Source organism: Thunnus maccoyii, chromosome 18, assembly GCF_910596095.1.
Source record: "Thunnus maccoyii chromosome 18, fThuMac1.1, whole genome shotgun sequence".
In the NCBI taxonomy this organism is placed as follows: domain Eukaryota; kingdom Metazoa; phylum Chordata; class Actinopteri; order Scombriformes; family Scombridae; genus Thunnus; species Thunnus maccoyii.
In genome coordinates, this window is record NC_056550.1 from 5,444,564 (window position 1) to 5,459,241 (window position 14,678).

General features: G+C 37.0%; 1 protein-coding gene and 1 long non-coding RNA gene across 2 annotated transcripts; one reads left to right on the forward strand and one right to left on the reverse strand.

The window, feature by feature from the left end:
- Nucleotides 1–1,335: 1,335 nt before the first annotated feature.
- Nucleotides 1,336–2,412, reverse strand: LOC121884833. Its single transcript, XR_006092414.1, has 2 exons — nucleotides 2,328–2,412; nucleotides 1,336–1,581 (listed from the first exon to the last, which is right to left on the reverse strand). It is a non-coding gene; the product is annotated as an uncharacterized LOC121884833 (long non-coding RNA).
- Nucleotides 2,413–2,658: 246 nt separating this feature from the next.
- nat15 (N-acetyltransferase 15 (GCN5-related, putative)) lies at nucleotides 2,659–13,903 on the forward strand. The gene is made up of 7 exons (XM_042393862.1): nucleotides 2,659–2,858; nucleotides 5,758–5,873; nucleotides 5,964–6,093; nucleotides 6,965–7,061; nucleotides 8,280–8,514; nucleotides 8,770–8,935; nucleotides 9,036–13,903. Exons 2-6 carry the CDS (start codon nucleotides 5,764–5,766, stop codon nucleotides 8,924–8,926), a joined length of 729 nt encoding a protein of 242 aa, XP_042249796.1. The 5' UTR covers nucleotides 2,659–2,858; nucleotides 5,758–5,763; the 3' UTR covers nucleotides 8,927–8,935; nucleotides 9,036–13,903.
- The last annotated feature ends 775 nt before the right edge of the window (nucleotides 13,904–14,678 follow it).

A 14,678-nucleotide genomic window follows, 5' to 3' on the forward strand; every position in this document is an offset into this window, starting at 1 on the left:
ACCCTGATTTAAAGATCTCTGTTTGAAATAATTATTTAAAAATATTTTCAGATAATAAAGATTATCTGAAAAAATTGAAAAATTGATTTTTATGTATTTGTAGACTTGATGCTTTGAAATATATTTGTAATGCTTAAACATGCACCTTAGACCTTTAAATTGTGTTAAAAATGCTAACATTGTTCAGATGTTTTATATATGCATGTATGAATACAAATTGTATATACAATGTAAATACTGTAAATTTCTATCAAAGCAGTGATAAAAAATTTGGGATAAATACTATAAATATAACTACTATACTATATGATATGAGATGAGCTGATGCTATACTATACTATACTATACTATACTATACTATACTATACTATACTATACTATACTATACTGTATTATTTGTTAGTAATAAATTATGAAATTTGCAATGCAATCAGAATTTTAACTTTAATGCACAAAAATGAGTAAACACTCACCTCTTGAAGTAGAGTATGCGGGTGATCAATAGATGCTATTTTTAATTGCAGTGTTCGCAGTATCAATGAGAAGGCAACAGATGGCATAAAAACATGATAAAGACAGTTCATTTAAGGTCACGCGTGATGGGAATTTTCTGATGTTTTCAGACATGTTGACATGGTTTTGATGCCAAAATGAAATATCTTCCTTTTAAAACAGAATGTGCTTAAAAATTGTATAATACAACATGCTCAACTCACAATCAAAATCAAAAAAGCCGGGTGCTGAATCTTTGAAGTGTTGAAATTAAATGAAGAAGGGGATTAGGACAGCACACCTAGTCAACTGATTTTAATTTTGAATTGCCACACAATTACCAATTCAAAATTAAAATCAGTTGACTAGGTGTGTTGTCCTAATTCCCTTATTTGTTTAAAAACAACATGTGCTGCCATGAGGTAAACAAGAACTTGATGATAAAATATACACCATCAAGACATTCACTTGTACTTTCTGAATTATTAAAGGAGCTCAGGTCACTGAATATGATCCAAAATGTGTTTGCCATTAACTGAAATTAATTGTTCATAGTTTTCTTTGTAACAAAAGTAGATACATTTTGTTATGATATTTACACAGTATATGAAGATCATAAATGTAACAATCATTTAAAAATATAAGAAATTGACTGTAATGCAGATTTTATTTTTAAAAATATCCACAGGGACATACAGTAGTTGAATATAGTCCTGTGACACAAGGTTCTGTACTGAATCTGAATATTTTCAGTCATATGTTAAGATCTCTTCTGAAACTGATTTTTTTTTTTTTTACTGTTTTAATGATAGATTGCTCTCAAGAAACATATGACAAACGAAGGAAGTGGAAAAGTCTGTTTTATTTTTAGTCTTTAACACCTTTATTTCATCATTTTAAAGGGGCAGACACAGCTGCTTTGGGCAGAAAAGGTAAGTAAGTGTGCAACCAAATTGTTTGACATGCCCTAATTTCATGTGATGATTTCTTCATCTTCTTCTGCATGCAAATGCCATCAATGAGCTCTCTTCACACCTTCAGCAGATTCATGCAGGGGAGTCAGCAAACGCTGTCCACAGCACATGTTTCCTTCAGTGTGTGAAGGAAACAAAGAAGTGAACACATTGAGGGGTACTCCAGGTGGTGGAGCGTATTGTACTAATTTACAATGTACTATGTGCCTGTGCCTCTTTCTTTCAGAATCTCACTCTGTGTGTCTTCAGACCAAGTTGTCATCCAGACAACCATCACTAATCCACTGAATCTTTTTTTTTTTTAATACACTATATTTTCTGCAGATGTATCATTTTGTGATCTGTACATTTCATGAAGGACTTCATTATCATAAACTCCATTAATTATGCAGTTGTTGTTCAAGTTAAATGTGATTTCAAATTCTGAAAAACGTTTTCAACATCTTCATGGAAGACCCAAATAATATTTTCTCAAAATCAAATGACACTGTTAGTGAAGTTAACTGCAGTTAATGGTCATGGAAAGGCAAGTTTATTTGTGTTGCACATTTTATACACAAATGTATTAAATATGGGTTGGGTTTTTTTAAAGAAAAGCAATATAAAAATATTACATTAAATTCTAATTAAAAGCATTGAAACCTTTTAAAAGGAATTGGGATTTTTGTTTTCAAAGTTCAAACAAAATTATATCATATTAATTGATTCATTTCCAAGTTAAATCCAATGAATACTGAGCATGGAAGTTCATCACCTTGGAAACTGTAATTTGACCATATAAACAAAACAAAAACAAAACTTAACTCAATTTCCGTATGATGTGGTTGAAAGCTCGGGGAAATAAGATAGTAGGATCCCTACCGTTTTTTGTTTTTCTTTTTCTTTTTCTTTTTCCTTGTCTTTTTCTTTTTCTTTTTCTTTTTTTGACTGGCTTCAAAACTAGACTGTTTGAGAAATATAACGAATATTGACACCTCAGGTCGTGTGCTATTGCACTATAATGGGTGGAACCAGTGAGCTATAGTGTTAGTTTTTCGAGGGCAATGATAACTGAGTACACTCTTTAATCTCTAGTCCAAACTTCAGCCCAGTAGGTGGCGGTAAAACACTGACAAGTCTGATGCCAACCGACCAATCACAGGAAGAAAACGCTTTAACTGTGACGTCATTTACGTAGCGGCCACAAACAGGAAGAAAACATCCAGCTGTTATCAAAGCAGAGAGACCTCTGGCTAGCTTAGCTTAGCTCTGTGACACAGTAATGAAACGGCCTTGAGAGTCGGGAATAAATTTGTACTTTATCATGTTGTGTCCGGAGTAGTGACTGTAAGGATTCATACATAAGGAACATATTTCTCCTCGACTTTCCTCCGGTCCGAGTGTTGAAACAAGGTACGTTAGCTTAGCAACAGAGCGTTAGCCAGTGTTAGCATATGTGCTAATTAACTGTCAGCTGTAGTGCTTGATTTATAACAACCTACCTTATTAATAACTGCGTTTTCTTCTGCTTTTTTGTGACCAGCCAGGTTGTAAGCTTTAGACTTTAATGGCAAGTGTAAAGATAGAAAAGCTATGTTACATTTCTGTTAACGTCCACAATGGAAGATGGACTAATTAATGATTCGTGTTGTTTTTGTAAACATTATGTAGTTTTTTGAACAATAATTCGAGGTTGTGGATTGTGAATTCTGTAGCAGGACAAACATATTGAGATCAATTTAACTTGTCAAAATGGTGTAAGAAATAAAATGTAAACCTGGGTGAAAGTAGAAATCCCCCTTAGCAGAGAATGAGAAATGTATTTCAATACCCTAGTTCATGGAATTAAATGTGTGAACGCGCAGAATGGATAAATATATAATTTAGGAAGGTCATTCAGATAAGGATTGATGTTTATTAAGGATTATTATTTGTTTGTTGAGGAATTGTGATTGATTTATATTTAGTGTTTGGCTTAATGTCTGAAAGGATGACAATATAATGGCTTTTCACACTGCACATTCTTAGCCCTCAGGTAAGAGTTGACGATGGCATAACGTAAGCCTTTTTCACATACACGGCTAATCCAGGGTTAACCTAAACTCAGGGCTATAGGATTCATGCTGCACTTCAACTAACCCTAGGTTAAGTGTCTGAATGATTTTATCCCTGGGCTAAGTGCAGTGTGAAAAGCTCTTTAGTTTCTTTTCTGCGTGTACTCGATTGTTCATTTAATGAGATGAGCTTTTTTGTTTGCTGTGTTAAGTGACTACAGCGTGTATGAGTGTGTATGATTGTATGGGTGGTGAACTTCAGGAAAAAAGCTCATGTTGATGCTGGTACTAATGGGGATCCTAATAAAGAAAGAAAGAAATGCAGACTTGTTATGTATGAGATAATCTCTGTGTTGGAGCCTGAATCCTGTCAAAGGTCAAGCCCAAAAGATGGACACTAAGCATTCTCTAGACTCGGTTTTCATTATACTTTCAGTGGATATTCATTTATTTTCGTGCAACTGCAGAGCAAGCATTTGTCAGTAGTTATGACAAAAAGTAAAGAATATTATTTAGGGCCACTATGTTGAAAACTGCTTTTCCTTGTCATACCTGTTAGTACAGCAAATGATATATCTTTGTGTATTGTAGAGACATTTTTCAACAGTCTTCTGAAGTTTTATTAGTCAAACAATAAGTAGATTCATCACAAAAAAAAAGCTGACGATTAATTGATAATGAAAATAGTCCCAAACAGAGTTATCAGTAAAGCAAGGGCTGCAACTCACTTTCATTATTGATTAAGCTGCTAGTTGTTTTCTCAATTAATTGTTTGGTCTATAAAATGTCAAAAAAATGAAAAATGCCAATCATAATTTCCCAGAACCCATGGTGACATCTTGAAATTTGTTGTTCTGTCTGACCAGCAGTCTAAAAATATTCATAGAGAGCTTAGAAACAGTGAAACTTGTTGGTTTTTTTAAAGTAATGACTGAAACAATTGATCTATTATAAAAAATAGTTGCTGATTAATTTTCTGTGGATCAACTAATAAATTTATCAAATATTAGGCTAGTTTTAGCTCTAGTGCAGATTACATCCTATCGACTTTCCAAACACATTTATGTCCTCTTGCATTCAATTTCCTGGTGTCTTTTATTTATTATTCTATTTTATAATAATTTGCAACTTTTATGATAAACGTTCAGTCAGAAGTATTACTGGTTCTACCATGTTTGATCAGTAATTTTTCTTTTGAAATTGGGTTATTAAATTTCGTGTTTTAGCACAAAGCTCTGAAATGTTTAAGCGTGTTTGGAAAGGATAGTCATATAAAGTAGGGATGCACAGTATTGGATTTTTTGCCGTTAGCCGATATGCAGATATTTCCAACTCATTGTGGTTGATAGCCTATGCAGATACCGATATATGCACATATTTTTTTCCAGCTGGCTGAGGAGACTATTATGCATGCAAATATAGATTGTACTAAGTATGATCAAGAAAGACAATATATGAAGGAAGAACTCAGGACGACTGGAGTTCAGGAGCTCAGTATTAAAACTGTAAAGAACCTGCCAAGTGGGTGGAGCAGTAGAGTTTTCTTTGAGTTTATTAGACAGATAGGATTAATGTGTAGGATTTAATCTCTGGTCCACGCTCCACAGCAGAAGGTGGCTGTAATGCACCTAATACGCTGGTTGCCAACCGCTGTTATAAACCAAAAAGAAGAAGTTTTTTTTTTCCAAACAGAGTGATACATCCTGTCAGCCGTGGTGTTTCGTATTTGTGCAGCTGAACTTAGCAGCTCCTCAACGGACATTCACCCTGATGGTCCTGGTGCTTCCTCCGCAGGCTCCCCTTCACTCAGCTGCCTGACAGACCCAGTGGAGGGAAGCACGGTGGAGGAGAAGGCAACAAATCGGCCTCTCATAATCAGCAGAAATGGCCGATGCCAATATTTCATTTTAGAGCTTTTATCGGCCGATACCGATTGCGTGCAGATAATATCGTGCAATCCTCATATAAAGAGTCATACATGCCTGAATGTTAGGCAGTAAACTGGATACACACTCTTGCACAAACGCTTGACTTGTAGCCTTCTGCATCCTGTAATAATGGATGCAAGAGGCTTTTTATTTCATATTAGATGTGAATGACAGAATGCCCTCCACAACAGTTAGGACTTCCTGTTGGTCTATCAGTGTTTTTAAAAATAGAAGTTTTGTTCAGCAAGATCTCTCAATTGTTTGCTTTGGTTGGAGTGACTGACACTGTGACCTACCTAACCCTCCTGTGCTCTGTGTTGGTCCCTGCAGGTGTGAATGAGTGACGTGGTGCCTCCCACAGCTCTCAGTGAAGTCCAGCTCCGGTTCCTCTGCCACGATGACATAGAGAGTGTCAAGCTGCTCTGTGGTGATTGGTTCCCAATCGAGTAAGAATCAGTTTGAAAGCATTCTATGAAATCTAAATCCACACTTTTTGGGACATGAAAGCTAACCTGTCTCGACCTTTGACACCTTAGATACCCAGACTCATGGTATCAGGACATCACCTCCAACAAGAAGTTCTTCTCCCTCGCTGCCACCTTCAGAGGAGGCATCGTGGGAATGATTGTGGCCGAGATCAAAGGCCGGACCAAAGTACACAAAGAGGTATGATGTTCCACCCTGCTTATATGGACTCTATTCTGTATTTGTGTACTCTGCAGGGATGGCATGTCTCACAGGGGGAAGGTAAGGCCTATGAGATATGCTGGAATAAGAGAAAAGCAGAGTGTGTGTTGTGTACAGTGTAGGTGTGTAGCTGCATGAATTTACATTTTGGTGTCACCGAGTGTGTTGTTAGTGCAGTTCATCCACTCTCACTCAAAGTTCTTAAGTGGAACATTGACATTGTAGATTCTCTTTTTAGTCAGCTAATTAGACGAACCAGATGCCCTTGACTGAGTAAGGCTCGGTCATTAGACAGGAATAAGAAATGAGAGAGAAAATGTTGAAAGAAGGGCTGCAGCTAACTCATTTTTTTGTCGGTTTATGACAACAACAGGCTGTATGAGGAAGTGGTATAACTTAATTAGAAAAGGTCTAACTCATGTCACAGTAGGATACTTGACAGATGTACAGTTATTCCACTGGACTGGTATCAGAAATCCACTCACTTCAGGCTATAGTTTTTATAAGCTGTTCACTCAGTGGATAGAGTGCCTGTTGTCAAAATTTAATTTCCCTTTGGAACAGGATTTGCATTTCGGAAGCTACCTTCCTAGTAGGTAATTTGCCTAGGCATGATGAGGACTGTGTAACAGGCAGGTCGCAGAGGGAGCACGCAGGGCATGTTCAGAGTCGCTCCAAATTACAGAGCTGCAGATCCATTTAATTGATATTTTTCAATATAATACTGAGTCAAATGTAAGTTTTATTTCAAAATCCGTTGTGGATTGTAAAATAATCTGTTTTATATTTATAGAAAATGTCGGGCCTTAATCCTTAATTTTCTCTCCATCTTTGTCTATGTGTGTGTTAGGATGGAGACATCCTGGCCTCCAGTTTCCCTGTGGACACACAGGTAGCCTACATCCTCAGCCTGGGAGTGGTCAAAGAGTTTAGGAAACATGGCATAGGTAAGGTTCCCCTTTCTCAAGAGCTCTCACGCACATTACATTTACTTACATTCACTTGCTTGAGATTTACCCAAACCTTAACCATGACCACCACATGCTAAACTCCAATGTTTACATTTACCTTTTAACCTAACCCTTAACAAAAACCACAAAAGTCCTCACCCTTAACACCCTTAATTGTTAACTTTGTGGGGGTTCAGTTTACATCTCCACAAGGTATCTCCCACACACAAACACACTAGTAGAGACCTATACCTACATTTTAATCGCATATACTATCTCACTAGATAAATAATAAAAGATGAGTTGATTCAAATCGACAAAGATTTTACAGTGAACTGGTCCAACTCCAGCAAAGATTATCAGGTCTTCATCCACTCTTCAGTTGATGATGGACCTCTTGAATGAACATACAGCATTGTTCCAGAGTCCAGTGTATGAAAAACATGAAACAGAGAACATCACATTCAGTGACATTATTTATGACTTCTGGATGACTGGATAGTCAACTTATGTTTTAACAACTATTTATGGAGGAGGTGGGTGTTCATTCTTGTACACTGAATTGAAAAATTCATAAATATTGACAAATGCTATTCTGTTTAGAGCTGCAACAATTAGTCAATAATTTGTCCAATAAATTAATCACCAACTATTTTCATAATTGATCAATCATTTTGAGCCATTATTTAAGAAAAAAATGTCAAACTTTTTGATTCCAGCTTCTCAAATGTGAATATTTTCTGGTTTCTTTAGTCTTCTAAAACAGTCAACTGAATATTTTGGGGTTCTGGACAAAACATTTGAGGATGTCATTTATGGCTTTGGGAAACAATGATCAACATTTTTCATTTTATAGACCAAACAACTAATTGATTAATCGAGAAAATAATCAACAGATTAATCGATAATGAAAATAATCATTAGTTGCAGCCCTACTTCTGTAGGTAGTTTTGTCTTTTGGGAGAGCTGCCAGACTGTCATGAATAATTAATAACATAAAGGTTATGCACAAATGTCTCCATAACCTTATACACACTTTGTTGCAACTTCTGGCACCAGAAACAAATGGAGAAAACTCATCCCTTCTTTCTCTGTGTAGCTCTTGTGTGTTCTCTCTATTGATGAACAGAGAGCAGGAGACATTTCAACCATGACTCAGAATACTGTAAGCTTTCCTCTCACTAACTGAGAATCTCTCTCCATCCGACCATTCAGGCTCCCTACTGCTGGACAGTCTGAAGGAGCATATATCAACGACAGCCCAGGACCACTGTAAGGCAATCTACCTGCACGTCCTCACCACTAACAACACTGCCATCCACTTCTATGAGAACAGGGACTTCAGGCAGCACCACTACCTGCCCTACTACTACTCCATACGAGGGGTCCTCAAAGACGGATTCACATATGTGCTCTACATCAACGGGGGTCATCCACCCTGGACAATATTATATCCTTTTGTTGAAGGAAGAACAGGAGACACTTACTCACAACTGTTTAGGGGACAGTTTGTATTTGTGTTTCACTCTTACATCAGAACTTTTTTTGCTCCAATGAGTACAATCTTTATCATCTTGATTAGAGGGGAAGAGATGCTCTTCTTTTTTGTAGATCCTTATATTTTCAGGCAATCAAACAGACAAATCAAGTAGATAAACCAAACATAAATGTGGTGTTTTCATGTTTCCTTAACGTGGTGTCCCACTGACTATATCCAGCACATCGGTTCAACCCTGGCCAGCCTGAGCCCCTGCTCCATCCCTCAGAGGCTGTACAGACACGCCCAGTCCCTGCTGCGCTCTCTGCTGCCCTGGTCCAACATCGCCTCCAAGACTGGCATACAGTACAGCCGAACAATGTGACACAGCATGGTGGGTGGGATCACCTTTAAAGCTTGTACATGTGACCTTTTCTGTCTAGTTTTGTCTGTCAACAGATGTCAGATTTTCTCTCTTTCTTTGTCTTTTTCAGGAGCACAAGTGTTCCGTTTCTCATCAGTCTTCCCCTGTACACACAAAGATGTACACGCACACCCACATCCTGTACGGCTTTCTGCACCCTGTATTTGACACAGGACTCAGGTTCAACCTGCGTTTGACCGTTCAAGTATCCAAATATTATTCCCTGTAAGATACACGTTTGGCACTGTTCACACAAGATCTGGGTTTGCAGCTGTAGCTCTGTACCTGCTGCTAAACAGGGTTTTTGCATTGTAACGTCATCAGAAGTGCAATGTTGTGTTTACACTGAAGACTCAGCAAAACAAATGGCATGATTTGGTAAAACCATGGGATTTTTTCTGGTTATTTAGTTATTATACTATCCCATATACACTATACTATCCCATAATTACTATAGTAACCTGTGTTTAACCAATCATACCAAAGCTGAGCAGTGTCAGACCCAGGCAGCAGAGCTGAGTGGAGGACCACGTTGACCCAGGCACACAAACGGCAAACACAGGTTGTAATAATGGTGTGAAAGGGGTGTAACACACACACACACACACAAAAACACTCTCACACACACTGGGAACCCGATAGAGACTAAAGGTTCAAACCATGCCTATATTTCTCTTTTCAACCTGTCCACCACTGTCACAGAGACTATGTATACTGTTTGTATATTATATATACTAAACTAATATATAAATTTCTCTTAATATGTATGTTTATTCTATGCTGTTGATAGGCCTAGTTGGATGATAATCCATCCTTTTCCCTTTTTGTGTATCAACTGAATCCAGACTCCGAGTCAATTCCAGTTTGTAAAATAGACTCAAGAACAAGTTGCATTCAATTGGACTGTGAATCATTTAACAATGTTGAAAGGCTAGTAGGTTAGACTAAAGCTTATTATACAAAGGAAACTCTGAGACACAATGTAGATGGGTGATATTTTCAGTAGTAACAAAAATTTTCAAAAAAGAGAATTCTTCCCTTTTGAAAATTTATGAAATTGTCTGATTTGCTGTGTGCAATAAATAAAAGTAGTAGAAACTGTACTAGTGACATCAGCACAGAAACATATGGACATGTTATAGTTTAGTACTCCGTCAGTACTTACTACAGCAGCTTTACAGGCATTCCACATGTTATGCAGTACTGTTTATAGGTCTTAACTCTACACTAAATGGCCTTTCTACATTGTTTCAAAATGTTGCCCGTGTATAGTTCGTACAAGAGTAAGGGAGAGTTGCTGGGGTCCTTATTTTAGAGGTTTTAAATGGTAACTGGCTACAGCACTGTCTGTCTGCTCCATGGCTGTAAAATTGCTGCTAATGTAGAGAAATTTCCATTTGTTTGTCCAGATTTTAAAATATGGCCCAGATTAGATTTTAATGTCTGCTTGTAGAAGAGATAAGAAACAGGAAGTAATGTTCACAAACAGAAACGCAACACACTTTGTGTGTCTGCTTGCATGCATGCAGGTGTGTATGCGTAAAAACATACAGGGTCCGAAATTAGCACCTGGCTAGTGCCAAATGTTGGTCAGATCTGTCTGCGGAAGACATGTTTGTCAGTGAGTAACACTGTAGTTCTTCAATTTTATTGCATTCTGTTGCACTTCACTGGCAAGGATGACTGTGTGAAAAATATGCGTTCATTGTTAAAAGGTGAAATTTTCTCCGTTTACCAGCCCTGGGCAGGTGACTCACAAGAAAGTTTCAGACATTGTGTTTGCAATAAACTTCATTTGACTGATTGTAAAGACTGAGTCAGTCTGGCAGCCCCTACTGTGTGTATTTTACACTGTTATAACATTTTCATTGTGATTGTCTTATTATATTGTCATAAACCTGAGCCTTGTTTTCATTCACAATATGCTATGGTATCAAGTATTTGTCTTCATTGCCTTTTAAAACGGCTTTCATTGATCCTTTTACCACTCAAATCCTCTGGTGCCACACTGGCACAATTGTAGCATGAGAATCCTGCCAAAACAATGCAAGAACTTCAGCACTTGTAGGAAATGGAAGAAATGTGTTGTCTCCATTCTGCTGCTGTCCAACAGTCATAAGCAAAATGTTCTTAATATACAGACAGAAGAACACAATGCTAGCCAGCATCTGGATGTATTGATATTGAGCCTCTGGACTCAGCACAGGACACAGGAGTTAGGGGAAGAAGATTAGATAAACATTTCTCTACACAACACTACAGCTGTGTTAGAATCAAAGAATGATTCATATTTCTCAGACAATGAATTCTAGTGATTTTGGTGATTTCCTGACTTCCTCTAGCACCGTCTGCAGGTTAACATTTGTGTTTTTGGGTGAAATTTCTTGACAATTATTGGATGGAATGCCATGAAATTTGGTACAGACATTTATGTTCCCCTTAGGATGAACTGTTATAACTTCTAGCGATTCATTAACTTTTTGGTTTATGACTCTGGGCCAACAGCACAACACAGTTAAAAAATAGTTTTAACTTCATAGATGCATAATGATTTATATGAACTTGTATGGCTATTAAAGTAGTACGTGTGTACATTAATATTAGTTAACTAAACTAATAGTTTGCAGTTGGGCTAATTGTTTTTCCACAACTCTGATTTCAAAATGTCTGTTTAAGACATTTGTGAAATACACTCCAAGGTACCCCCAACTGTTTAAAGATGTGACAACCACAGAACTGGTTCCAACATTACTCTCGCCATTGAGAGCCATTGTCAGAGATGTTGTCTAAGAGCCAGCATTTCAAAACTGGCCACTGGCAGCCACCACTAATTTTCTATTAATTATACCACACCAAAAACTGAATTTTCACTTTAATTGAAAAATTAGGGCCTTTTACCATAAAAAAAAAAATCATATTTCAGTCCATGAATTTATCTACTACTATTCCCTTAAAAGTCCATGAAAACTACCTTATTCCATCATTATTAATGGGTAAATTAATGTAATTTTAAGGTAAAAAAAAAAACCAAACAAACAAAAAAAAAACTAATGGACTCAGTTTCACAGGGATGCATCCTTTATGTCCAGATAAATAACTCAATATGCTATACTTTCTAAAATGGTCCAGCTGACATCTTGGTCTGATCTGGATGTCTGTTATACATTTGAAGGATGTGTCACTTTTAAGATAATCCTGATAATAAATATATACATATAACCAAACACACAGTATCTTAGTTCATACAAGACATATGCAATCCTGTATACTGAGTCAATACTGACATGCAACTATATTTCATAATTATATTATTTATAGGATAAACAACACATAAAAAACTAATGCTAATGCTAAATCCAGGATTTCAAACAACCGCTGACAGTCCTTGTCTGAACTCTGTAAGGAAAACAAAGGTTCTAAATCACTGAACTTTTTCCGTCAATATGAGCATTATACTGTAGTACGGCATCATTTCTGCCACCATGACAAAAAAGAAATTTGCTCATTTTTTTGTTTTTGTTGTAACGAGAAAGTTATCTTGTTTTAACGAGAGAACTCTCTCATTTTAACATTCTACAGTTTGTTTTGAGCCAGCTTAATTCACCACCAAATGTATCTTCAGTGAGCTGATTTCACTATTTCAGGCCCTCAGGCTTGTTACAGCTGTTAGGTGGGGGTTTTTTTTTTGGCAGTGGCCATTTTGAGGCAGATGTCATCTTCCTGGCTGGCACATGATTATTTCCAGCTAGAAAAAGCACCACAGATAGATAAATAATTCATGATAAAAGATCATTGCAAATATTACCACAAAGGTCAGTCATGTTGGGGTGAATGTCAGTAGAGCCCTTTCACAGAACGGATCACCTTTTGTCCTCCACATTGCAGGAAAAAACAATACTTGCTTGAAATAACAGTAATATGTTTTTTAAGGTTTCAGTTGTTTTATGGCTGCACAGGAAGTGCCCAGTCCATGGTTAGAGGCTGCCATGTTGAAGTAGAAAAACCAAGAAATCTTTTGATTAGTTTCCTCTTCGTAAGTGCAGTTTTCCTTTGTTTAACATTATTTTTTTAGTTTTTTTCTGACTCACATACAAGCAGTTTAGGCAAAGATTTGGTCTCTTATAGCTCTCTGAGTTTCCGTGTGTTCCTTTAAAATGCCGATGCCAGGCCAGATTTCATAACTAACAGATGCTGCTATCTAGAATTCAACTGTATATGATTCTCCCTTGTGGCAGTGTTGCTATGATTTTTTATGAGGTGTGTATTTTTGTCTAACATCTCAACATCTGAGACCATCATATCTCAGCCTCACCCCTTGTTAAATTTGAACCAACTGTACTCCTACTATCTCATTCCTAAAGCAATGCCAATATGCTCTGCTCCCACCTCTGCTCTTTATTTCCCCTGATGGGTCGTACAAAAAGGATCAGTGGTTTGTGTTGGTGATATGAGCAACTGATTGAAATGAGATTAGTTTTTACTCATTATCCAGCTGTATTATTCTAGCTGCAATATTGCAGCTGGGCAATGTTTTTCATCAGCATCCCACTTCATAGAATTCAGAGTTCAAAATGTAACCTAGAACACATTCAGCGTAAATCCAGCAAAAACTGCATTATAGTGAAATCAGTGAGCAGAAATCCAGTGCCCATGTCTTTCAGCTTAGATTAAAAAAATGCAGTGATGTCTCCCTCTGCTGAATGTGAGGAGGTGCTTCATGTGAACCATGTCATTTTCCAGTTGAACCAGTTTATTTCCCAAGTTGTATTTGACAGCCTGTTCACAGGCTTTATTCTTGTCAATTTTGTAAATGCATAACAGGGTTCAAGGATCATTTTCATCGTGTGCTGGATGACATGATCGTTTAATGTGTAGTTGCAGGTACCGCACATACAAACTGTCTAGGAGATAATAGGAAATAAAGACATTTTAAAGGAACTCCCGTGCATGTGTGTGTGTCTATTTATCTCATTTTGATTTAGCCCCAGTTTGTGCTTATCATGTATTGCCATTACAATCAGGTGACAGATCCAGGTGTCCAAAAACTAAATAACCAACAATCTTCAAAAAACCTAGAGCCATCCTAAGCCTTTTTATAAATTGCATCTATATTGGAGCTTGAAATGACACATCTCCTTGCTCATTTTGTATGACTTGAGAATCATTTCACATGAAAATATACAGCATAATTGTACAATGTAACATCAATAGACAAAAACAACTGATGATAAAACTTTTTGTCATCAACAGAAGAGTTTTAGAGTGATTTAGAGTAGTCTTCTTTTTGGAATACCTTCAGAACAGTAGCCAGTGTTGGTAAATGATCTTGAAATGTGGTACAGATGGCCATTATGCCCAGAGAGATGGAAAGATAAATCCCAATGACATCAGTTATCCCTTGATCTCTTCTCCAGCATTATCAGCAAGTCAAAGTTTTCACTTACCCAGACAAATATCTCAAAATCCACTGCTTGGATTGGCACAAAATTTCATAAATTCACGGTACCCAGAGGATGAATCTGAATTACTTTGGTAATCCCCAGACTCTTCCTAGGACATCGCCATTCAGTTGACATTTGTTTCTTTAAGTGAAATGTCTCAACAACTATCGGATGGCTTGCCACCGCTCAGGATAATTGTAACTATTCTAAGTTACTGTAATTGTAAGTTTTTGTAAGTTTATTTGTGTCTAATATTCATTTTCCACACAAAA

What these genes read in the sequence shown, in the direction of transcription:
- nat15 (XM_042393862.1), top strand. Translation starts at nt 5,764, where the DNA reads ATGAGTGACGTGGTGCCTCCCACAGCTCTCAGTGAAGTCCAGCTCCGG. An exon ending in GGTGATTGGTTCCCAATCGA is followed by an intron (nt 5,874 to 5,963) that starts GTAAGAATCAGT and finishes TTGACACCTTAG; the next exon opens with ATACCCAGACTCATGGTATC. An exon ending in GGACCAAAGTACACAAAGAG is followed by an intron (nt 6,094 to 6,964) that starts GTATGATGTTCC and finishes TGTGTGTGTTAG; the next exon opens with GATGGAGACATCCTGGCCTC.